Below are 26637 nucleotides of genomic sequence, written 5' to 3'. Positions count from 1 at the left end.
TGTCTAGAGATTTTTATCAGATTTTTCACGTTTGCACCAATTTTTAAAGAGGCAGACAGAGCGTCTTTAATGACCTGACGACACTGTTTCCAATCTACTATAGATGGATGATGGTATTTCGGTCCTTTCTTTAGAAAAGTTTTGACCTCACGGTCTTCGACGATGTTGAGGTCTCCTGTAATAACATGACCATAGGGAACTTATCTAAAACTAGATGTTTCACAGTCTCAAGTCGAAGGAACATTATTTTCTATATTGACGTCTGATGTAACTGACGTATAATTAAAATTCAAACTTCTGCTCGGTTTTTTATAAGAATACGAAATAATGGGTGGTTCTATATTATCAAAATATGGAGGTATTTGGCTATAGACGGAAGAGTCATTAAATATGCTAGATAAGTTAATAAAATCAATACCTCTATTTATATATTTTAATTTATGAAAATGTCGTTTATGATTGTCGGATTTATCGATACTAGGAAACAGCCTGTGATGACAAAAGGCTGTAATAATACGGGTGTATTCATAAAACGGGCTTAAAAACGAAATTCACACTCCATAAAAATAGCATATAATTTACTTATTAGTATCTGACCCAGTTTGCATAATACTTGATGTCTGCCATTATTTTTTATTATAGATAACAGATCAGCAAGTGTATAATTTATACGATGTTTAATACGTTGATAGCGGGTTTTGCGTTTACCATGAGACCTATTATTTCCTTGTCGTTTATCAACAATAGTAATGACATCGATAGAAGTTCTAGATATGTTCCCCTGTCCTAATATTTTGTCATTGAGACCGAGAGGATAAGCTGTTTGAAGTCTTTTTATCCAAAATAATTCGCGAACTTCACGTGATTTTTCAAATTGCTTGTGTGATTCTCCTGGTTGTTTCTGAACGGTTTCGAGGGGTTGGAATTTTATAAATTTAAGATTGTGATTATGCTTATCTAAATGCTGATATATCAAACTTTTGAATTTTTTGGGTCTACGAAAGCGGTAAAGGTGTTCTTGATTTCTTTTGTAATATTCTCGTCCCGTCTGTCCCACATATTGAATACCACACATAGGTTTGGTTCAAGTTACCACATATATCAGGTTTTGAGTTTTTCAGGTAATATTACAGGAAAAGGAGAGCGAAAAAGTTCTCCCGTTCACTGTTGACCCTACAGTATTTTGAGAAGTTAATCTAAAACAGGTTAGTCATTTTTTGGCATTGCACGGGAAAATTTGTGGATATCCACGTGCATTTTTGTTAAATAATCTGGCTGTAGTGGCATTACAAATACGTTTATTTAAGCACGTGGATAACCTAGAAGTTGTGTTGTTAATAATTTTCTTTCCATTCCGTAAAATCATGATTATTAAATAGGGGTACCGGTATAGGAACAATAAAAAAGACCGGAGGTTGTAACATTGAATGAAGGTCACAATTACGGAATAGGAAATAATAGGCAAAGCAGTAAAAGAACTCATACAAAAACTGTTATAAAAGGCCCGACGTAAAGACTTAAGTATTACAAAACTGACATATATAACAAACACAGGGCAAAAACAGAGATTGTAAGAAATCTTAGTAAAACCATAGCAGGGGGGCAATAATAAAAATTAGCAGGCGTGGATGAGTATTAATACATCCAAACGCCGTAATATTAAATAAACAATTAAGATTTAATACAAAGATAAAATAAACATGTGAAAGCTCTCTCACAGGCAAACAACCCATAATTGAAAAATATAAGGGCATACACACCATAGTATAGTTCCCCAATTCTTTCAAAACTTTTTATAGTCTACTGATATATCAATAGTATTGTATAAACGGACACTTCGATACAGAAAAGTCAGTTGTAATGTTTAAATGAGGTTAATTGAAATTGACATAACATATTTTGAGGGAACATTAGTTGTCAGCTAAGGCAAACAAAAAGAAATATTTCACTCAAATTCACATATTTGTAAAGACATATTGTAACACATATCTTTGAGTGTAAAGCCTTTGCCCCTTTCTAAATATGGTAGATGTTGCAGTTTGCATGAAATGCAATACGTCGAACAACTGATGCAAATACATAAGACACATTTTCACCCAAATATGTAAATTTTGTAATATGACAGACTAATGTCTTGTGATATCTCACAAATGTTATTTAAATAATACATTATAATTTATTAATTTCGAATTAGGGGACCAAAACATTACCTTATCATACCTTCTATTTTGTAATATTCGATGCAAATTGTGTGGAGTAAGATTTCTAAAATGAAATTGTTATTTTTACTATTTGTGAAACATCAGGAATCGCTATTGAAATTCAACGAACAACTTGCAAACACTCTTGTCACTTGAGCAGTAAGAGGGCACTTTGCTTTCGACAAACAAATCATGGTCAGATAAGATATAAAATATACATTATGTACTATTTAAACAGATACTAATACGGTTTCAAATATTACGAAAGTTTAGAATAAGATTTGTATCGGTTTCATCAAATTTGAATCATACAAAATGTTCACTGTTGCAATGTTCTTCATAAGTCAGTCTCAGTCAAATTAAAATACAACTCTAAAAATTAATACTTACAGGTTTTGAAATTAATCATTTTGGTATTCATTTCTATTGTTGATGTGCGCATTTCCTTGCTGTCAAATGAACAAGATCCAATAATAACCTTTACTTCACACATTATAGCAATGGGCATGTCGAAAGGCAATGTAAAGTTCAATTTTTTTCCGGCATGAATAAAAACATGTAATCGATCCTTGGACTGTTTAACAAATATTATCCATATTGTATCGACTGTAAACTTGGTTTTGTTGTAAAAAGTATATCTTGATAAAGGTCTATGGTCGACTTGGATCGGGAAAATGACCTGAAATAACAAAATTAAAACAAGAATGCGAATGTATTGGTTATTCTGAAACATTATTCCTTCATGTTCTGATCTTATTCGTTCATTTTTCAATTAATTGGTTTAGAAAGGGAACAGTTTAATCCACTTTAAGGTATTTGTATTTATTGTAGTTTTCCTTTTTCTAACGATATTGATGGCATAAACTAGTAATCCCTGTACAGATACTCTAAAACTTATTTGGACTTGAGTGGTTTATAGATTGACATGATATACGCCCGTCTGATGTTATATTTACCCCCTATATGTCGTTTCTGTTCTTTTGTGTTTAGCTTTGATGTTTCATTGACGTACTTATATCAAGAATCCTTATAAATATACACAGTTTTGTCAATTAACCTGTCTTAAAAAGAAGTATTAAATTCAAAATAAAGGAAATGTTGTTTGATGTATATGTATTTGAACAGCATTTCAAAATACAATAAACATTGAAAATATGTACATTTATTGTCCACAAACGTTTTCATTCATGGGAAAATATTCGCAACAATTCTAAGCGAGCCAATTCCAGACATGTCAGCTGAACATAATGTCAACAGAAATGTCAGATGACTTAGAATTTTAAAAAGTTCTAGATAAACCAATGTGACAACCAATTATGTAACAATACTTTAAGTATAATAGATACATATCATGTGGCGGATTATACAAGTTTTGTGAATATTAAAACCCCAACTAAATTTTCAATTAAAACAATGAAACATTTTTCAAGAAAAAAAAACAAGTAAATTAAACAAATTTGTTTACAAAATTCAAAAACCACTACTGCATTTGAATTTAAAAGAAAACAAAAAATACCGTGTCATAGTTGAAAATTGAATGAGTTTCTCTTTTACCTAGTATGACGTTGTTGCAACTATAGATTAATGCAACAGTAGTTTACTGATGTTTAAGAAAACAAATGAATGTAACAAAAACAGGGAATCGTATGAACTCCAAATGGAGCATATTCGGGTGCGTCGACATGATAAACTCAAATAAAACTGAAATACTGAAATGTAAGAGGATTTCAATGCCAGTTTGATTTTTAACATTAGGAAAACAAAGATTAAACATGTAAGTCGTCTTTTTTAGTGCATAATTTGAAATCAAAATAAATTCTGAAGCACCAAACTGAATAGAAGGTACTTATTTCAATACAAAATCTTTTCAGAAAATGTAAACTCTTTTTTTCTTTCTAATCCATAAAATTTCAAATTAAGTTCTTTTTCCGGTCACATAATTTAATGGAAAAATCAGACCTTGAATTGGTATTGAGTCTATAAATACTTGCACATAAATCTGAAATTGAATACCCTGAGATATCAAATATTAACTGAACATTGGTAGCTTTATGTTAAAATATGTTCTCCATTCTAAATAGTATAAAAGTGTTACCTCTGTGTGATTTCTTAAAGGAAATCGCAAAGACATTACTTCTTTTAACCGTATATAAATGTCAGTGTCTTTTCCATTGTTCATCTTCGCAACTGAAAATAGATTTATTTCTTTAAAATAATTACAGATAAGCCTTCTGAAGTGTATGATATAGATTTCAAATATGAAACATGCGATTTCAATAATGACAAAATACAGTTTAGATTTCGATTTAATTTGATTTCTGTAAGCAGAAGAGGAATCTCCCACCCATGTGACTTTTTTTCGATAAAAAATAGTTCCATGCATCTATTTGTCATTCCTTTTTGCAAGTTTAAATACAGACAATTATTGTAAACCTGTTTTTAATGGCGTTGGCTCCTGTCACGACTTATGTAACGCAATGACCACACTCTATCATGATACATTTGTAGTGTCTTATTATTGCTACTTAAAATAAAAGTCAAATCATAAAAACTAGAATTGTTCATCAGTAATTTAACCGAGTACAGGCGCTTAAGTGGGAATTTCACCTTGTTTTAATGACAAACAATAAATTAATTCATGCTACATGAAAGGACATAGAGTTGCAGTTATGAAACTCCCGAGGAAATTTCAGGAAATTCAGCAAAGTTTCGACGCGGATTATGAGGAAAAAGGGCATATAACCGTAAATTCCACACAAATCACATCCGTTGGTGCACGTATAGCTGTTATAAAAAGAGAGAGAGACTATGTTTTAACTGTCTCGGTCGTCACAGATTAGATGACTGCAAAACTACAAGTACAAGTAAGAAATGCTACAAATGCAATCATACAAGTATACATGTATGTACCAAAAATGACAGGGTGGACGAATCGCATAAACAAGTAAACAAAGATAATGGTAAAAATGTTTTACACTCTTCCCTCGCACCACAAAAAACTTTTAGTGTTATATTTAAAACCGCTTTAGCAGTGGAATGTAGTTGCAGTTAAAACCTTTCGAGTTAATGGACCGACTGCCGTCGAATCCAAATTAAGATATTTACTTTTTGGACCAACGACAAGTATAAGAGGATCAAACAGAAATTCAATATTGAACGTTGTTGTGTCTCGTCAAACAGAGGAATACAATCTTACAAAGTTTTGGGAAATCGAGTCCCTTGGTATAGAAGGCAATAAAACAAATACAGAACTGGGCTACTGGGATACCCCATATCCTCTGTTTTTCTATCAATTTCAAATGATGTATGAAAACTCATCAGTGTCATTTCTTGACAACAAGTATGTCGCCAAGCTATCTTTGAAAACCGATCGTCCGCCATTACCGACAAACAAAGCAGTTGTCTTGCAGGGGACTGAAAATGTAATTAGACGTCTTAGTAAAGAACCCCGTGTTTTAAAAAAGTATGGAGAACTCATTGAAAAACAGGAAAAGCGATGGTTTATCAAGGAACACTTAGTCAAAACTAATAACAAGTTACATTATATCCCTTTCTAAATGTTGAACTGGATATTGAAGACCGGGACGTAACCAGATTTTCAACAGTATTTTAAAGTAATCCAACAGACCAAAGCAGTAGTATGACAACATATAGGTTCAAGTCTGTATTATTTGGAGCCAACTGCGCACCCTGTATATCAAATGCTGTTTTATCAAAGCACTCCAACAACCATCAAACAAAAGTTACCAATAGTTTAATGAGAGATTAGTACGTAGAAAATATTGTATCTAGTTTTAATTCCGAAGATGCATTGTCGCAATATTCGCAAATTGTTGCAGTCGGTGGATTTAATTAACGCGCCACGGACATCAAATAACATACTATTAGAACATCTTTCAGAATCTGAAAAAGTTTTTGACACAGCACAGATAGTTTAAATATTAGGCTTGCGTAGGAATACAGATCATGATACACTTAAGTATGCTGAAAATATGCTAGACACGGAAATAGACCTCATCACGAAATGTAAAGTACTAAGAGAAATATCGAAGATTTATGATTCATTCGGGATCATCAACCAAGTGACCGTACGAGGCAAAATGTTTATGCAAAAAAAAAAACCTTTCGGGCGATAATATGAATTCGGACGAACATTATTGCCTGATCATTTGCTCACAGAATGGATTGAAATCAGAAGAGATATTAATGAAGCGACAAAGACTCTTATACGCCGTCATTAGTTCATCAATTGCTTTGATTCGAACAGAGACAATGCAAAACATGTATTCAAAGGTGCTAGAATGCAAGCTTACGGATCTTGTGCATATCTCGTTTCGGAAGGAAATAGTTCAATGTAAATGTCAAGAAATCGAGTAGCACATTTGAAACAACTAACAATACCAAAACTAGAACTAATGGCAATAGTAATTGGAATATAAAAAGAAGATGTGGTATGATTGTCAATGAGACAACTCTCCACAAGAGACCAAATGACACAGAAATTAACAATTATAGGTCACCGTACGGCCTTCAACAATGAGCAAAGCCCATACCGCAAAGTCAGCTATAAAAGGCCCCGAAATGACAAGGTAAAACAATTCAAACGAGAAAATTAACGGCCTAATTTTTGTACAAAAAATAAACGAAAAACAAATATGTAACACATAAACAAACGACAACCACTGAATTACAGGCTCCTGACTTGGAACAGGTACATACATACAGAATGTGGCGGGGTTAAACATGTTAGCGGGATCCCAACCCTCCCCTAACCTGGGACAGTGGTGTAACAGTACAACATAAAACGAACTATAAAAATCAGTTGAAAGAGGCTTAACTCATCAGATGGATAAAAATACAAATATAATTGGACGTGGCCGGGTACTTGTACATCCAAACAACAAAAAGACACTAAATACAGGTCGATTTTTATCTCACATTTTGAGTCACATTAATAAACAAATTGTGTTGAGCTGGTTGAGTTAAAACAAGACGTTAAAACAATTTGTCGCCAATCGAGTAAAAGAGATCAAAGATTTGACAGGAAGGTTTACATAGAATCAGAATCAAAACCCGCCGATTTATTATCAAAAGGAATTACAACTGAAAAGTTTAGTGAAAACGTGTTATGGATGAATGGCCCCGACTAGTTAACAAACGAGAAAAAAATTACCTGAATGGAAAATAGATGAAAAGCAATTTTGCTCAACAAGAAGTTACGGTAGACACGACATAAATACTGAATACCCACGGTGTAATACAGGACATCAATAACATAATTGACATTGATAGATTCAACTCTTTTAAGAGTTACAGTCTATGTAAGAAGATGTATAACGAATTGTAGATCAGTCGAAAAGCTACTAAATAACTGCAACACTTAATACAAAAAAAAATACAGAATGCAAGGTTAATTTTGATACAATAAGTACAACAAAGACACTATTGTGACGTCAAACAAAGCTTACAAATAGAAGGTGAAAAAAGAAACACAACTAAACTAAACAGCTGAACTTTTATTTATAAGGACAACTTGATTCGTAGTGAAGGACGGATTCATAACGCACCATTGGATGAATCTACAAAATTTTGATATTGCTACCTGCAAAAGATAAACACAACACAACTTATTATAATGGATGCTCAATTTTCTCATTTACACTCAAGACTGTCAAGTACCGTCACACTACTCCGTCAGACATATTGGATGCCAACTATACGACAAATTGCGAACAGTATCTTACGCAAATTTGTGACCTGTAACAAATTAAATGACGACCGTATACAGCTCCAGATCCACCACCCTGACCGAAAGACAGACTACGAGAAGCACCGCCGTTCACAGTAACAGGAATTCATTTTGCAGGAGCTATGCTAGTGAAAAACAACGATGGAACAACTAGTAAGGCTTACATATGTTTATATACATGTGCAAGCACTCGCGCTGTGCATTTAGAAGTGGTGAGCGATTTAACAGAAGAAGCATTCATTTTAGCATTTAAAAGATTTGTAAGTAGAAAATCGCTACCAAAAGCGATGATATCAGACAATGCTACTACCTACATTGCAGCCGCTAAGCATATAGAGAAACTCACACAATTAGCGTCATTTAAAGAAAATCTCTATGGTACAACACGGACATTTAAACCAAAACGCACACTGTGGTACGGTCTTTTGGGAAAGATTGGTAGGGATTATAAAAGACTCTGTCAAAAAGGTTTTAATACGTTCCCTTAACAACATAGAACTTCTAAAGACTATTTTGACTGAAATTGAAACTATTTTGAACGACCGTCCATTAACTTATGTCTCGCCACATTTACTATAGACAGAGGATAACAACACTACAATACCATGATAATAGAGACTATGAACATTCGACGTGCGAGTTGACCCACGATTCTGTGAATAAACTGTGGCGTTTAAAATCTCAACTAATTCAACAGTTTTGGTACAAATGGAAGCACGAGTATCTTACCTTTTCTTCAAGAAAATCATCAAAACACCGGAAAGGACAATCAGACAATCAAGGTTTGATATGTTGTTCAAGTGTACGAAGAATCACCGAGGACAAAGTGGAACCTAGCTATAATTGATCAATTGAACATTGGAGGTGATGGGAAAACGAGATCTTATGTAATACGGACAAAGAATTGACTTACTTCGCGTCCGATTACAAAATTGTATTCTCTTGACCTGTCAACGAATAGAGACTTAATAATACACAATATGTGTTAAAAACTACCCTTCTTGTTCTAGGACCTTAAACCTTATCGCTAAAAGTGTTAATTTTAATTGTGAAATGGACAAGTGGAGACAATTCTTAATTCAGAGAATGTAAATGTAATTTTAGTTAGTTATTCATAGAGGTTAGCTTTTTTTTAAGTTTATGTCATTATACGATATCTTAGCCATTATACGAAAATATTATTATTTTCATTAGCATTGTTATTATAATTAACATTAGTATTATCATTACGTTTTTCATTATGAAGTCGACACGGACAATAAGATGTTAAAGTTTTACCTAAAAACTGTGTGCGTCCGTAGGCTTAAGACGTGTAATGTTCTTCCATCTCTTTTTCCTTTTTCAATCCATAGATCTCAAGGCAATAATAATATTCTGATCCAGAAACAAAGATCATTGGTAAATCGTGTTCATTTACCGTGCCATCAGCTATCATTGTTATTCCATTGAGTGATGGTATATCGGTTCGTAAAAATACTAGTAAACAATTCATTCTTTCTGGCCCAAGAACCTTGAAATGCATTTTTCTATTCCCATCGTCAATTTGTCCATGAAAGAGGATTCCTTGACTGTGTGTCATACTGCTTTGCTACATCAATGCTAAATATTAAAGAAAATGTGGATGAACGCGTTTTGTAACAAAAAAAGCAACAAAACTATGGAAAGATAAAAATAATAGAAAATGAAAAAGAAATCTCTTTCAGCCGACATTCCATCCAATTTTTTAACAAGCTGAGTACATGCACAATCGATCTCCATCCGAGGTCACACCATAGGTCCTAGGTATACTGATCTAAATGAGATTGAATGAATATCCTGCAATACAATAATGTATCAGCAAAATTTTTAAGTTCATTTTAAGAAATACTCAATACAGTTTCCCAATAAAGCGACTCATCAACCCTAATCTCGAAAGTTATTTAAAATCCCGCGATAATAATACGTGACAGGGGCTATCCGATTGACCCTAATAATTGGCAACACAATATTCAATCAACCGATAATACAAATTTCTATACCTTGGCGTGTGCCGGAAGCATGCAGATATATGATGCCAGTACACAGTGGTTTTGTCATAGCGAACGTAGCCATTTTAGAAGTTGTCAGTAATCAAGTGTATGACAACAGCAACTGTATTGTTAGTATTTTTGAAGTTTTCAATTATTTTTATTGTATGTATTCAATATAAATTGTATCACAGTTTATACAGAATACAAATATTCGAAATCTTATTGAGAGAAAAATCAGAATAACATAAATTTAAAATCAGAAGATGTGGTATGATTTCCAACGAAACAAATATCCACCAGAGACCAAATGACGTCGATGTAAGCAAGTATATGTCACAATGCCGCCCTCAACAATGAGAAAAACCCATACCGAATAGAAAGCTATAAAAGGTCCCGACATAAAACAAGTCAAACGAGAAAATAAGTCTTCTTGTCGAGATAAAAAGTTAATAATAGTTGAATTTAGAAATTAATTCAATATTTTGTTTTTGCATTGATACAGTGATATATGTCAATATAAATAAGAAGATGTGGTATGAGTGCCAATGAGACAACTCTGCATCCAAATCACAATGTATAAAAAGTTAATTATAGGTCAAAGTACGGCCTTCAACACGGAGCCTTGGCTCACACCGAACAGCAAGCTATAAAGGGCCTCCAAATGACTAGTGTAAAACAATTCAAACAGGAAAACCAACGGTCTAAACTATATAAAAAACGAGAAACGAGAAACACTTTTGAAGCACCAACAAACGACAACCACTGAACAACAGGCTCTTGACTTAGGACAGTTTGTTTTTATTTGAAAAGAGAAATTTGTTTTATAAAAATCTACATCTCAAATACATTTAAATATCAATATTGCTTCAGTACCAGTTCGCTCTGTGTGAGTTCCCGTCAGAAATTCGCAGTTTTTCTCAAAATATGTTTTTACATGAATTGAAATCTTCTTATAACTTATAAAAGGTTACCAAAAGTTAGATTTTGCACCATAGACTCGGACTTTAAATCTCCTTTTGAACGAACGCCAATGGTTACTTGTGTGGCGACTTTTGTGTAAATTTTATGGATACGAAAACCATTTACCGTCACTTTAGACTGTATCCACTAAATAAAAGAAATTTACACTTAAGGAAGTATGGGAGTATAAACGAAAATGATAGAATTTTTTCTTACTTTGCTAAAATGTATTATATATTGCGATATGTTTAGAATATAATAAATATGATAAATCACTGAGCTTGTTTTCAATCTGCAGGCTGAGAAAATATAACACGTTTAGTATATTTTATACCGAGAAATAGAATCATTACGAACAGAAGGTAAACTAAATAATATAATTTTGAATAAAATGTAAGAAGATGATCTAAAAAAAATGCTTTCGGAATATCAAAAGAAAAATGGGGTCACCGTACATTATTTCCTGCTAAAACATAGATAGAAAAGTTCAATGTAAATTGTAATAGAGTCATATGCATTCATCAATATTGTCTCTGAGTGGATAAACAGTCAAACCTGTATTAAGCAGTCACTCATGGGAAGTATTACAAGTGATCGCTCTAGAGAGGCAATCTTTTAAAAGAGGTTCAGAATAATTCCGATTTCGACATCGCCCGTGGACAGGAATAAGTCGGTGATACTGTTTTCAATAGAAACTGAAGGATTAGAACAAGAGGAATTAACAAATTGACCTTACATTGCCCGATTGCGGTTGCAAACGGATTATGATCCTCATTTTGACTTCGATACTGAACAAATTTATGTTTTGCCATGATTATATTGGTAGTTAAAACAGTTAAAATCACCGTTGTTAACGGTGAAATAACGATTGCATTCTAAAATTAGGTGACCGATGATCGCGTTAGACCGGTGACCGTTGAAAAGAGTTAAATTATATAGAAAAAACTTTTGAGAGGGTATGACAGTGACTGTTGGAGACAAATGACTGCTTAAACGAAGTAACCATTGAGGCACTTATTTTGGTTCAAATATTTCGTTTGCTTCAGCAAAAGATTTTTAGAGCCATGACAATGAAGAGAAATATGAGGCTTGTTAAAATACAAGTTTATCTTCAATTTTAAAACATCAGAATAATAGAATTTCATAAACTAGTATCAAGTGGTTTGTAATTTTTAAACAATGCATTCAATACAGTTTTAATGTATATGCTTTGATCATGATCAACTTTCCCATAGCAGTTGTTTAGTACCAACGGCAAGATTATTTTTTTAAATATTTTCAACTTTTGAAAATTTTATAATATGCATACTAGTTTAGCATCGTGAAAAATGTTCATATATTCTTCATCGTGATTAAATCCATTATCATCCTGTCAAGTATGTCTTTGTCTCAAGTATAAAAAAAATACATATAATAAAGTACCAAATTTATTATAAAAAAAACCCATTTATTATTTAAAAGGAATCATTATTTGAAGTATTGTCAAGGATTTCTTATATAGGACTTCTTACAATTAATTTCCTTGGTATTGTAAAAAATGTCTATTTTTATTCATAAATATTTACACAAAGATATCATTAAATTGGATATCCTGTATTTATCGTGCTTTACCATTTATAAGATCAAATTGCTGAATACATTCCTCCAAAATTATTTGCATTAATCGTAATATCTTGGTGTAAATAAGGTACATGTTATCTAATACAAAAACAAGGTTAACGTTTTTAACAACTGCTTTATCAGTATCTGTACGTTTTATCACAGAAGTAATATCGAGGGTCATTATACTTCCATGGTTTTTATCAGGTGCCACTTGTTGAGATTGTACACGGATAATCTTAAGGATTCAACATGACTAAGGTGTTAATTAACTTCTTGTTCTATGAACTAATATATGGATATGAATTGACCACCGCATATTTTTGAAATCAATTCTTCCCTTCAAAGTCGTCAATATTGGCCGAATTGCTAATTATACTATTACGCTTAATACAATAAACACAAAGTTAATAAAATAACGCTCATCCTAGGGCTATGCAGTATGCAGATTTGAAAGAGTATTTCATATTTTAGTTCACCTCAGAGCAGACAGTATACTCTATATGAAACTGTAACAACGGATTGTATCACTATTCCCAGATATTTAGAGCTTGCTTTACAGCGAGCTCTGATACTCATTTTTAAGGTTTTACATTGACAAATGACTAATAATGTAATTAATTTTTAAGTCGGGCTGTAGAAGCTGGAAAATTTGTGCATTTGCATTTGTATTTGACTATACTGCATTATAGTTGTTGGTCCTAGGTTCAAACTCTAAATAGTAGTGTGGTCGGTGCGGTCACTCATTTTTATTTCATAGAATTTGATGTTCATTTCACATCCATCAAGGCTTACAAAGACTATGCACATTTCAGTGCCTTATATTTTGGATATGTTGCACATCGTTTGAAATTTTCTTTGAATTTGTTTAGGGAGATGCTGTGTCGTCTATGTATATAAAAAAATAATTTATAAGATAACTTGGTCATAGCCGTTATGTCGTTTTTTTTAATCTGTGATATTGATCGCATTCGAAACATGACAATGGAAAATGAAATTTAATTTAAATGAAAAGTAGAGTTTATATAAACATAATAAATAAACAGACTGTTAATTGTATGTTGAAAATGTAAACTGATTGATAGAGTTCCATTATAGGTTGCACTTCTGTAAATGCAGACAATGCAATTTCCGTTAGGAACTACTTTAACGACTAATGTGCCATTTTACTATCAAGTTTCGTAAAAAAATATAACCTGTAATGGAAGTCCACATCCACTACTTTTAGAGTTTAAACTTATTGTACTGTATTCTGTACTACACCTCACTTCACTCTGAATCTTTCTGAGAGTTCAATATGACCGCCATCAAACTGTATCTATACTGGTAAAATGCCAAAGGTATGTCTCTGTGATATAAAACCTGGATATCATATATTGTAACTAGTAGATAAACAAAACAAAATATCTATGAATATTTGATATCTCTCCAAATGAGGCGTGGTTTGGAAAACAGCTGTATTTACAAAGTGAGAATAATTAATATGCAAATTCCGTTATCCATTCGTATTGATTGATAATTATTTTCATTGTCTACAGTGCAATTCTTTTTTTTTTATTAATTGATTAATTATTGATTGACATACTATATGAATTGTCTTGTTTTGGGGAATAAATATTATTCCCTTCTTAAGACCGCCGAACAGAATAGTTCGAACCATTTTTGGTTTACATAATGTGGTAAATTCTTTGAAGGGATTAAAGAGGCGGAAGAATCGTTTAACGTAAGCAAATACAAATTAAAATAATGTCAACAGACAGTGAAAAGCTATAAAACTAAACATTCATTAATAAAGAAGAATAAAATACCATGACAGCATATCAGGGTCGATAAGATATTGTTTGATTAAAATGTACTGTTAAAGCATTTCGAAAATCGTATTAGATTAAGGAATATATCTCCCTCATTCAAAGCTCTGATTCCTTGTCCGGATTTGGCTATACTTTAGGTCCTTCTTTGTTTGATTATTTCTTCACCGCATTTATACGTTTGAGTTTTTCAAATATTGTAGCCTCGAGCATCACTGAAGAGACATTTAATGTATAAATGCACATATGTTGCAGTAAGATTGGTACTACTGTTTGGTCAATACAGCAGCTAGTGGATTGTTAGTTCCAGATGGTATAATCAGCCCAGTAGCAAGTGTTTTGTTTATAGCATGACAATACGGATATTATTTGGTTGAAATCTGCTGTTATAACATTTCGGATATCATTTTAAATTATGGAATATTTCTTCCTCATGCAAAACTCTAATTTCTTGTTCGAATTTGAATATACTTTTAGTCCATTTTGGTTTCGATATCATTTTAAATTATGGAATATTCCTTCCTCATGCAAAACTCTAATTAATTTCTTGTTCGAATTTGAATATACTTTTAGTCCATTGTGGTGTCGATTATTACTGAAGAGACATTTAATGTTGTAATTCGCATCTGATACAGTATAAAAAGTAAAATGACAAAAATACCGAACTCCAAGGAAAATTCAAAACGGAAAGTCCTTTACAAAATAGCAACATCAAAAGCGCAAATAAATCAAACGAATGGAAAACAACTGTCATATTCCTGACTTGGTACAGGTATTTCCTTATGTAGAAAATGGTGGAAAAAACCTGGTTTTATAGCTAGCTATACCTCTCACTTGTATGACAGTCGCATAAAATTCCATTATATTGACAACAATGTGTGAGCAAAAAAAGTCCAGAGCCACGCTTAAAGTCTATTACCGAAATTGGAAATATTAATTGTACCCTTAATGATCAATGGGATGTGTATTTGTCTCAAATCGCCCGCGATATGTTTTTGTGGTCTCGGATCTTTAAATACCAAGATAGTTTTCTGATCTGTACTTTTTGCCGATTGTGTCCTTTTCCAGGTTGTGGCAATTTGGCTGAGTGTCGATTTGCATGGCGGACTTACCCTGTCAACGCACCTGGTCTCGCTCATTTTGGAGTTAAAATGTTGAAAAGTTTAATCATGTCATGTCATTTCTGTCACGCCGATAATGTTTGTAATCCTAGTGATAGTTGTCAATCTTAAATGTATTCTATTTTTGATAAGTTTAGTGGCCCTTATTTAACAGATTCCAATTTATGTATATCTTGTTTGAGTATGAAGACCCAATACATGCAGCATGTTCTAACAGTGAACGAACAATTGACATTAAAGAGAAAGAAACATGTCCCGATCTATATAGACAAAGCCACACAACAGACATCATAATGTTGTCATTATGCCACTATAAACTTTCGGTCGGGAAAATAATTGATAGTTAAACATCTTGATCGAAATTTTTCCGTTACATGTTTTGTGTTCAAATTTCTTTTCTGTAAGCAAATTCCCGTTTATAATTTCTTTTCTTATTATTGGTTCGTACAGTTATGTTTATAAAGGCTATAAGTACCGAAGGTAACTTAAAAATCTTTTAAAAATTACATTTTTGTAAAAAGGGTTTTGAGCATATGACTTCTTCTTTATATGACGTATGCCTTACAAATATTTTCAATAACGTTTTCTCATTGTTAAGCTTTTCTTTATTCAACACGTTCTTCCTTATGACAACACAATCTAAGATTAAAAACGATTAATGCGCTGCCCCAATACCTTATTTTACACAAGGTTGGAAAATCGTACAACAGTTATCCGTCGAATATTTAAATGATTGAGGAGTAAATATCTGCCATGATTGTAAAGCCGAGTTATTGTTCAAACAAATATCAAACATGAACTAACTAACAGGGAAGTCTTTATTAGTTGATAATTGTCCTAGTTTACAAGTATGATATAAGGAAAATAGAGTGTATATAACGTGACTAGGATGCCCATGTTTGATTTATTTTCTTCCCAGCTTTGTATAACAGAAGAGTGAACAATATGTTTTACCTTAATCAGCAACGGTTCATGAGAAATCCGCATACGAAATTTCCTTCCGCAATTAACAATGAATAACAATGGCAAACTGAAATAGTCATGCGTATCAAAAAAACATCCGTATATAGATAAGCATTTTCAGAAAAAATCGTTAATGGTGTAACACCTGCATCTTCACATTATTTGTAATACAACCGTGTCTTAGTATTAAATCAATATTTAAAAATACATCATTTATTAATGTTATGCATTATCGGTGATTACTATTGTAGTTTTATGTGTAAACTGATATATGCATGTCATATAGGGGATGTAAATAAACACAAAATAAGATAGTCATTTCGTTTGCATAAAAAGAGGCAGAAGATATCAGGAGGACATTCAATGCTTATAAGCCGAAGAAAAATTGATAACGCCATTGCATAAGAAGGAAAGACGACGTAAACACAAACAAGTCAACAAAACAATTCTAAATAATGAATAGTTTTTCGTCCAACAAAATTTGTAGCAATATAGATTGACATAAACAAAATATCATTTATTAAACGACAAACTATAACCCCGGTTTGTAAATAAAAACTGAGCATATCATATCATTAATGAATTGAGGCAAATACGTCATGCAAGGATATATATACTGTCTCGGTGGTATCGTGATAGCGTGCTCGCCTTCAGTGCGGGAGGTCGTGGGTTCGATCATCGGTCGGATCAAACAAAACGGATCAAAGACTTGTAAATTAATGTTTTCTGCTTCACTGCTGATCACGGGATAAGAGCAAAGACTGGTCTGCCCGGAGCCAGAAAAATGTGTTCGAGTAGGGTGACATGTCTTATTGTGGACTGTTACCCTGTAAATTAGCACTCCACAAATCCGGCTCTTTGTGTCGGTCTAGAACAAAGCCGGATTTACCATTTATTTCAAATCAGCAATATAGCGTCTTGAATATGCAAGTCCAATGCGCTTTTATTGAAGAAATTGTGTGATATGTGTTAAAATTTGCTGTACTTACAAAACGAAATAAAACAATACAATAACGTGATGTGAAAAGAATAAAACCGCTACATCTAAGAATTATGAATGCTGAAATGCGGGGTGCAGCTGACATGGTTAAAATTATATGTTTTGATTGGCTCATGTCTTAGACGGATAGTCGGAATATTAATATGTTATTGGTTGCCATGTCAAACAATACATGGTAGTTATAGTTGGCTGTTTGTGTCGTGTTTTTTTTTTGTAGTGAATTGATCGTTTTTTTCTAGTGAATATTATGCAAAATGTAAATTAACAGACATTATTTCTGGTAAGATTTTAAACCAAAGTTTAAACATAAATATAACAACTACTTGAGTATATGTGATCAAAAGTTTTATAATAAACCTCACCTACTTTGAATTCATATAAGGTGAGTTTTATCCTGTTAGATAAAGTCATTTTTATACAAAATGCGTCATAGAATCTATATGTAAAGGCAACAGTAGTAAACCGGTGTTCAAAAGTCATAAATCGATTTTGAGAAAACACATCCGGGTTACAAACTAAAACCGAGGGAAACACATCAACTATAAGAGGAAAACAAAGGATCAACAGGAACACTGAAGTGCAACAAAAACAAACGCAAACATACATAGAAACGAACTATTTGATAACAACTGCCATATTCCTGACTTGGTACAGGACATTTTAAGAAAAAATGGTGGGTTGAACCTGGTTTTATGGCTAGCCAAACCTGACAATGTTAAAAAATATCGCTAAAATGACAATAAATGACAATGACTATATATCCTTACCTTTGTAGGCATTTTACAGAAATATTTATATTTGGATGAGTTATGTCATTTTGAGAGTAAATTAATTTTTATATGTCCAAGTTTTATTCAAAAACAGTCCAGGATATATCTAGTAAATAAGCAATATTTCTGTAGGCTAAAATGCGATCTGATTAATGGGAAAAAAAGAAGTATTACATTTTCCCGGCTTTAGGTTGGACTTTTGTGTACCCACAGCAAGTGAATGGAGTCAACTTTGGAGCGCTGTGATTGGATGTAAGGGTATGATATTTTATCTATTTATTTATAAATAACTGCAGTTTTTAATTTTCTTGAGAATTATTTGAAAAGGCTTAGAAGTTTTCATAAATTTGATGTAAAATGATGGTTGCCATGGATACTTTAAACAAGTTTCGTTCGAAAATGGTCATGCAATCATTTGACTTCAAATTCTAAAACAGAATAAAAAAGTACTAACTGTTTTGTCAAGGATTTTATTATGAAAAGTGGCAAATTTAGAAAATGTTAGCGTTGTCGTCTATGGAGAAAAATACTATCGTTTTCCCTTATGCATTTACTTTAAAAAATGAAAAAGTTAAAACAAAAAAGCAATGTTGTCAACAAAGACAAAAAAAAACCATACACAATAATTACTTTAAACCAATTTGATAATATTGTATAAACACATTTTCTACAAAATTTGTCGATTATTTGTATAGTTTGTTTTGACTATATTTATATTAAAATTTACATGTGTTAGTTTTTGACAGAAAATGCAGTCTAACTATTTTCATTTACAAGTTTTCTAGGTGTTTAAAGAATTGTTATAAATATTATATATTTGTTTCAATAAAGTTCCTCTATCCTGCAATGGATAAAAAGAAACTTTTACACATGCTAATATTGTTAAGATGATGAATCCGATCCGGAATATGTAAAACTTGGTCGTACAGTTACATAACACTATATTAGTTTGCCTAAATCATTTATTCGTTTTTTAACATAATTATAATTGGCAATAGACATTAGAGGAATATCTTTGAGGTTTTTCATGATATACAACAATATAATGTTTCAATGAATTAAAAGAGATGTGGATAAACATCAATCTAATTTATTAAGAATACATGGCCCTTTCAGTTAAAATGTATCAATTTCGAAAAGTCATGACATTAAATTGTGGCCAGATTATATCATAATATTTTTTTAGCAAACCAGTGTACATAATTTTGAAAAGAACCAATTATGTTAATTAGTGTGCAATTTTGGGGTCCTTATAATGACTCTTAATTCATGATACCTCCCCTTTTTTACCTTCCAGATTTGTGAGTAAATCTCATGCTGCAGTTTTTTCATACATTAAAATGTCTAAAAGGTCGAAGTTTTAAGTTATTTATCTGATTTATAGCCCAGACATTAACATAATAGTTAATTTAAAATAATATTCTACGGCCTCTAATTTCAGGATTAAACAATGTGGTTACATAATTTGGAGTCTGAATTCTGTCCTTAATACAAGGCAAAAGTAGGTATAATAGGGTAAACGAACAAAATGTCATCAGTAATTGACTATTTGTTAAAACGAAAAATCAAGAAAAATATTTTTCTGAAATCATATTGATCGAACTCACAATCATAAAGGCCAGTGTTTTAAATGGTTGAAGATCAACAATTACGTTTAACTAAATTAGCAATGTATCATATACAACTTTGTAAGCTTGCATGGCAAGCAAACCAAAACTATGAGTGATGAATGTATATAATCTTCCCAAACCTATTTTCTATTTTAAGGCCTCCAGTTGACATTTCCAAGTGTGTCGTTTGTTGTCAATAACAGTCACTACACAGGATAAAATTATCAAAGATACCAGGCTTATAATTGTGTACGCCAGGCGCGCACTTCATCTACATATGATAATTCAGTGGGACTCAAATGAAATCAATTACGACGCTATTGCAACAAATACGGCTACGGCCAACTAATGCATGTGGAAAGGAAATCCTTTGTGTTTCGAATGATTTTCACATTTTGTTAAAAGTCTTTTTTTATATAAAAATGATCGATCGTATCGGGGATATTTGATAAACGGAAAAAAGTGTTGACAGCTGGACTGTAATATGGACAGTTATTGTAAAATTTCATCAACCGTAGATTTTTCACGTTACTGTGTAGTCATTTGATAAACAATATGAATTTGGAATAGCACTACTGTCTATGGATATATAGACTACAGGAGTGGATATTTTGACATTTTCGACAAATCTAATTTGAAAACCACAAATTTGTAAAATATCTTCATCTTTAGATTGTATAACAAAGGACAAAAGCCTGCACAAGCAGATATACTTCAAAAAATTCTTTGCACCGTGCGTATTATGAAGACGAACACAAATAACATTCATAGTCCACGGAAAGTATCCAGGCGAACACACCTATTGTGTATTGCTACAAGTATCATACATTTGGAAATAAATGGGGAAAAGACAATTTATCCAAAATATGTTTAATTAAAAATCTTCAGTGAGCAGAATACTTGAAAACGACGGCTAACACATTACTTGATTTGGTTAATACTTTTCGGTCCCTTTGGTTGTATAGCTCCTCATTAGTGCGGTTCGGTATTTATCCATCCGAATTTTAGCATTCCTGATGAAGGTCAATCCAGAAAAGCGCTTCGGACGCATACAATTGAATAAGTGTTATTGACATTTTGATAGGAATAATAAACAAAAATCATCTGTACGATTGCAAACATAAAATAATATTCAATGTATCTTATGTATTTAATCATAAGTTTACAAGAATCCCTAGCAAATGTATGATGGAGGACATCCAGACCTACTTGGACGTTCTAGTTTATAAAAACCCATACAACGTCAAGGTACAAAATGATTGAACTGGTTTTTTCTATGCATAACATATGACAAACAACAGTAACCAAAAAGTTTGTTTGCCGCAAAATTTTGTTCTCCCGCCAGCGCCACTTGAACATGTTCTTCTTGGGCATCGTAACAACTACGCCTGTATAATACAAATTAATGTTCTACATCTTATAAGTTGCAAATTGTACAGTTTTTATTCTTAGGAATGCCGTTTGGTCTACTTTCGCCTCTACCTATAACAGGTACTCGTTCGAAATGTCCTTGTTGATTTTGGATTATTTCATGAATATTCAGGTCTTCCGTATATAGAACCTCTATTCTCATACCATTGCCATGACGCACCAGTATGTTATTTAATGTTTTTGATGTTTTTAGATAGATGAATGGATTATTTTGTATATCGAGTTCCTTAAGACGTTCCTTACAGAAATTGTCTGCCAAGGAATCTTTTCTGGTCAGAATCACAGTTACATAATGAACTTTATAATGACAATAAAAGTCAGCAAAGTAAAGATTAAGATTTGGAATGAATAAAAAACTGGCAGTTATATGCAATCTGAGCGGTCCAAACGGAGAGTATCTAAATGGTTGGTTTGTCTGAAAATCTACAGTTGTACTGAAAAACAAACCATCCAATCGCCCGTTTATTACAGAGCAAGGATCACCGTTAAGATCTTTTTTGTATGGTTTCATTATACCACTATGGTCTACTGTAATCGAAGCAAAATATTGTTCTGATTTGTTTCTATAGAAATACTCAATAGAGCGGACATGACTTTTCCTTGTTTTTATAAATTCAATTGCCTTATTATAAAGTGTTTCATATTCTGCCTTTGTAAAATCTGAAATCAAATGAATAATTTATATGTTATTACTTATCTCGTTTGCATGGCTACTAACACGAACAATAAAATATCAAATTTAAAAACATTAATCTATGAAATAAGAATATGTGATTGAAAATATAAACATTTCAAAACTGATATACATTGACAAAGATTAGACGAGGTAAGCTAATATCAGAACTATAGATCTAACTCATGTTCAAACAAATAGAGCAATAAATGAAACGTCTAACATTTATTTTATTGCCAAAAGAGGAGGCATGATAAGAGCCATTATTTTGTTCCTGAAATTGCAAAAACGTTAGAGTCGTCAATTTCTAAATAATGATAAATGAAAAGAAATGATATAATAAGTACATTTCAGTACTGAAAAGTCAGTTGTGATATCAGTATGACGTCATAAACTTGTTGAACCTTAAAAGGCTTTTTAACACATAGTTATTTTTAGAAATAAGTTATGTGCCAAGGTCATCTAAAGAAGATACTTTACCCTTAACAAATCTTTATAAGATACATGTATCTTGTAACTAAACATCTGTTTATGTAAAGCATTTGCCCATATCTAAATATCAATGACAACTTCACATGTGGAGCAGGATTTGCTTACCTTTTCGGAGCACCTGAAATCACCCCCTGTTTTTGGTAGGGTTCATGTTGCTCAGTCTTTAGTTTTCTATGTTGAGCTTTGTGTACTGTATTTTGTCGTTTGGTCGTTTTTATTTTTGACATGGCATTGTCAGCTTGTTTTCGAGTATGAGTTTGAATGTCCCTTTGGTTCTTTCGTCTCTTTTTTTAAATTGGTAAAATTTAAAGTTTTCCATGAAATACAAATAATTTGAAGGCAGAATATCTGAAGGGTGTTTTTTCAGAGATTTTTAACCTTTAAGTTTTCGAATAATATGATGAAAAATTGCCTTATCGAATTTCTGTTTGTCAAATGTAATATATGATAGTAAACTGTGAGTAAGGTGTCTGGTTTGTTAAGTGAACTCGATATTTTAAAGTATGAGAAAATTAAAGATAAACTTTAAAACCTTGGCGTGCAACTGACAAGCACTCTTATCAATCTTAAATGCACGTTTCTTTCTTCACACGTATCGTCTATTGATTAAAATATAAAATGTAATTTATACACTGTTAAAACAGAGATTGAAAAGGTTTGAGAAACTAGGAAAATTTGGTATAAAATTTGTAAAATCATTAACTAATTATCAAACTAGAATCATAAAATATGTTAATCGTTAAAAAGTTCTTCATAAATCACTCACATATAAACAAATATTTATACTTACATGTTTTAAAATTAGTTGTTTTGGTGTTTATTTCTATTGTTGATAATCGGATTGTCTTGCTATCAAATAAAATACATCCAACGATAATCTTTACTCCACAAACTGTAGCAACGGGCAAGTCAAAAGGCAATGTAAAATCCAATTTTTGTCCGACATGAATAAAAACATGAAATTGGTCTCTCGATTGTTTAAAAAATATTATCCATATTTTATCAAATGTAAACTTGGTTTTGTTGTAAAATGTATATCTTGATACAGGTCTATGGTCGACTTGTATCGGAAAAATTGCCTAAAATGAAAAATTAAAACAAATAGGCAAATTAAGCGGTTTATCTTAGTTAATTTGTTCTTGTATTTTCATTTCGGAATCATTCATTATTCAAATAATTGGTTTAAAATGAGTAAAGATGAATACTTTTTAGGGCATTTGTAAATATCGGAAATGTCATTTTCTTTTCATATCACTTGTTTTGAATGATAAACTAAATAAGTTGTTGGTAGCATAAATACTGATAAGTAAGCTGAAGGAAGGGAAAAGCTGAGAATAATATCATTTGATATCTGATGAGTAAAATGTCTATATATATATATATATGTCGTTTTCAACAATGACTTCATAAATCTCCTTGGTTGACATAATATTGTTCGCAGATTCGAATATCATTGATTTAACCTTTTTTTTATATCTTAGCAAATGGAAAAGAAATACTTGAGCAGGAACCTAACAATGCACTGGGGTGTTTAGTAATAAATTGACATTGGAAGCTTCAAATATCATATGGTCTTAATTATAGATTGCATACAAATGTTACCTCTTTGATATTTTTCAGAGGAAATTGCAAAGACTTTACTTCATTTAATCGTATTGGAATATCTAAGTCTTTTCCATTTTTCATCTTCGCAACTGAAAATAGAATTACTTCTTTAGAATTATTACAAATAAGCAATATGAAATGTATGCTCTGGATTTCAATATGTAGAATACGATTCCAATAATGATATTATACAGTACAGCTTTCTAAATGAATTTCATTAACATGTTAAAGCTGTAAGCATTTGGGGAAATCACACCAATGTTTTTTTCTTCTTATAATTAATAGGTCCGTGCATCCCTGGAGACTATTCTTTATGCCTACAGACAATTATTATATAACTGTCATTGACTGCTTGGTCCCAGAAATCATTCAACAATATCATATATAAGTATGAAACTAGATATGTGAATAATTTGTTTCAATTGATATTGTATATGAAATGTTACCATTTTCAAATGTTTTTTTAAGGGGAAGTTGGCTCGTTTCACGACGTATTTAACTCATTGACAGCACTGTAGTATGAGATGTGCCTTATTTTGTCACCTAAAATTTAAGTCAAATTATAAAAAATAAACATTTTCATCAGTAATGTATCTGATCACAGGCGTGTCAGTGGGCCTTTCGCATATGTTTTAATGACATACAAACAATTATTCATTTTATGAAAGGTATGTCTACTACTCTTTGTCGAAAATATTTATTTTCTATAATCATTCATATTCTTCTTCGTATTGTTATTATTACTATTATTACAAATTTTTCATTCTAAAGTCGACACAGTCAATAACAATATGTTATACTTTTACCAAAAAATCGTGTGCATCCATAGGCTAACAATGTGTAATGTTCTTCCATCTCTGTTTCCTTTTTCAATCCATAGATATCAAAACAATAATAATTTCCTGATCCAGAAACAAAGTCCATTGGTAATTCGTGTTCTTTTACTGTGGTTTTGACTGTCATTGTTGCTCCGAGTATTGATGGCATGTAAGGTCGTAAAAACAGAAGTAAACAATTAATCTCTTGTGGCCCAATAACCCTGATTTTCATCTTTCTATTACCATTATCAATCTTTCCATGTAAGATGATATCATGCGAATTTGCCATATTGTTTTTTCTACATCAACGCTAAAAAGTTATAAACAGTTTTAAAAATTGTTGGATGAACGAGTTTTCTAAAAGAAAACAATACTACGAAAATATTGAAAAATATTGATTAAGAATCATCAGTGACGACCGAACAAAAAAGTTAAGAAGGCCATTTAAAGTACAAAGTTGAAGAGCATTGAGGACCTACAATCCCGAATGGTTTTGCCAAATTCAGCTAAGGTAATATATTTCTGGGGTAAAAAATCCTTAGTATTTCGAAAAATTCTAAGTTTTGTGAACAAGTAATTTATGATTTTGACCATATCCATGTTAATTCATGTCAAAAAAAAGAAGTGCTGACTACTGGGCTTGTGATACCGACGGGGAAGAAACCTCCACTAACGGTGGCATCGACCCAGTGGTTGTAAACAAACTCATCAAAGACACCATACTTAAAATATTGTATGCCAGACGCGCCTTTCTGCTGATTTAACAACTTTACTGATGTTAATGAAGTAGAATGAATGTCTTGCAAGACAGTAATGTATCAGCAAAGATTTTGCGTTATATATATATATATATATATATATTTGTTTTCAAAAAATCATTCGTATCTCATAGAAGATAATACAATAATTCTAAATCTAAGGCAAATTAAGAGGTTAATCACGCAATATTAACGTAAAATTACAAGTCTTAAAAATCCTTAACAAAATTAGAATTGCTTTATAATGTTTTTTTAGGTGGATCAATATTTATTTGCCCGAAATTAAGCGAATGTATCGTCTATAGCTCAAGGGAAATGTGTTCATTAATTTAAACTGCAATTAATGAAAATTGTCTGGAACCGACCCTCTATTGAAGCTTTCATAGTTTCCCAAAATGCCACTATATGCATATAATTTCATTACGTAAAATTACCGCTTTCTACAAACTAATTTACAAAGGATATGTCTATAACTTATGAGAAAAAAATGTAGTTTGGTTTTTTATAGTTTAATTTAAAAAAAAAAAAAAAAAACAATCGCCGTTATTGTTGCAGTTGAAAAGGACAAATATGCCAGACGAGAGACTCAGCAGTGGCACTCGAATCAAATTAATTGACAAGACATAAACGAAGTTGACGGGCATTAAAAACCATATACTTTGAAAAGTTTTACCAAATATGGCTAAGGCCATCTATGCTTTTTGATAGAAAACAATAGTTTTTCAAAGAATTCAATATTTAAAAAAAAAACAGAAAATTTAAAGAGAATGACAGTTTCAATGATGTTTTATGTCAACACCTTGGTACTGGACTGGTTATACCATTGGGTTGATGCCACTGCCACTGCAGTTGTAAAAACTCATCAAATATCGGTCGCAATCAGAATATGCGTTTTTTCATTTCTAATTAATTGTGAGCAATACGAATTCCACTGAACAAACAGTGTTGGTCTCAAGTGCTACGGAAGGGCAAGTAGATCCTGCTTCATATGTGACACCCGTCGTGTTGCTCGGGACAAGTATAAAATCGTTGATAATTTTCATTTGGCGATGCAACAATGGAAGAAAAGA

At 32.0% G+C, this 26637-nt stretch overlaps 1 protein-coding gene across 10 annotated transcripts in view; it reads right to left on the bottom strand.

Moving 5' to 3' along the window:
• LOC127725730 (uncharacterized) overlaps nt 1-26637 on the bottom strand; it is a 262471-nt gene that overhangs the window by 26644 nt on the left and 209190 nt on the right. For 2 of the 10 annotated variants that reach the window (XM_052232938.1, XM_052232933.1), the window contains exon 4: nt 2592-2880. The exons of 4 other annotated variants lie outside the window; for them this stretch is intronic. In XM_052232938.1, the coding sequence (XP_052088898.1) occupies nt 2592-2880 (289 nt within the window). Of the gene's footprint in view, nt 1-2591; nt 2881-4296; nt 4389-9228; nt 9550-16401; nt 16626-20825; nt 21882-23176; nt 23466-23988; nt 24081-24797; nt 25665-26637 lie in introns of those variants that run through there. 4 more of the 10 variants (XM_052232929.1, XR_007993118.1, XM_052232932.1 and 1 more) reach the window with 4 other exon arrangements.

This window comes from Mytilus californianus, unplaced genomic scaffold (genome assembly GCF_021869535.1).
Source record: "Mytilus californianus isolate M0D057914Y unplaced genomic scaffold, xbMytCali1.0.p SCAF_15, whole genome shotgun sequence".
Lineage (NCBI taxonomy): Eukaryota > Metazoa > Mollusca > Bivalvia > Mytilida > Mytilidae > Mytilus > Mytilus californianus.
The sequence above is the reverse complement of the archived record's forward strand: the minus strand, read 5'-3'. Positions and strand labels throughout refer to the sequence as shown.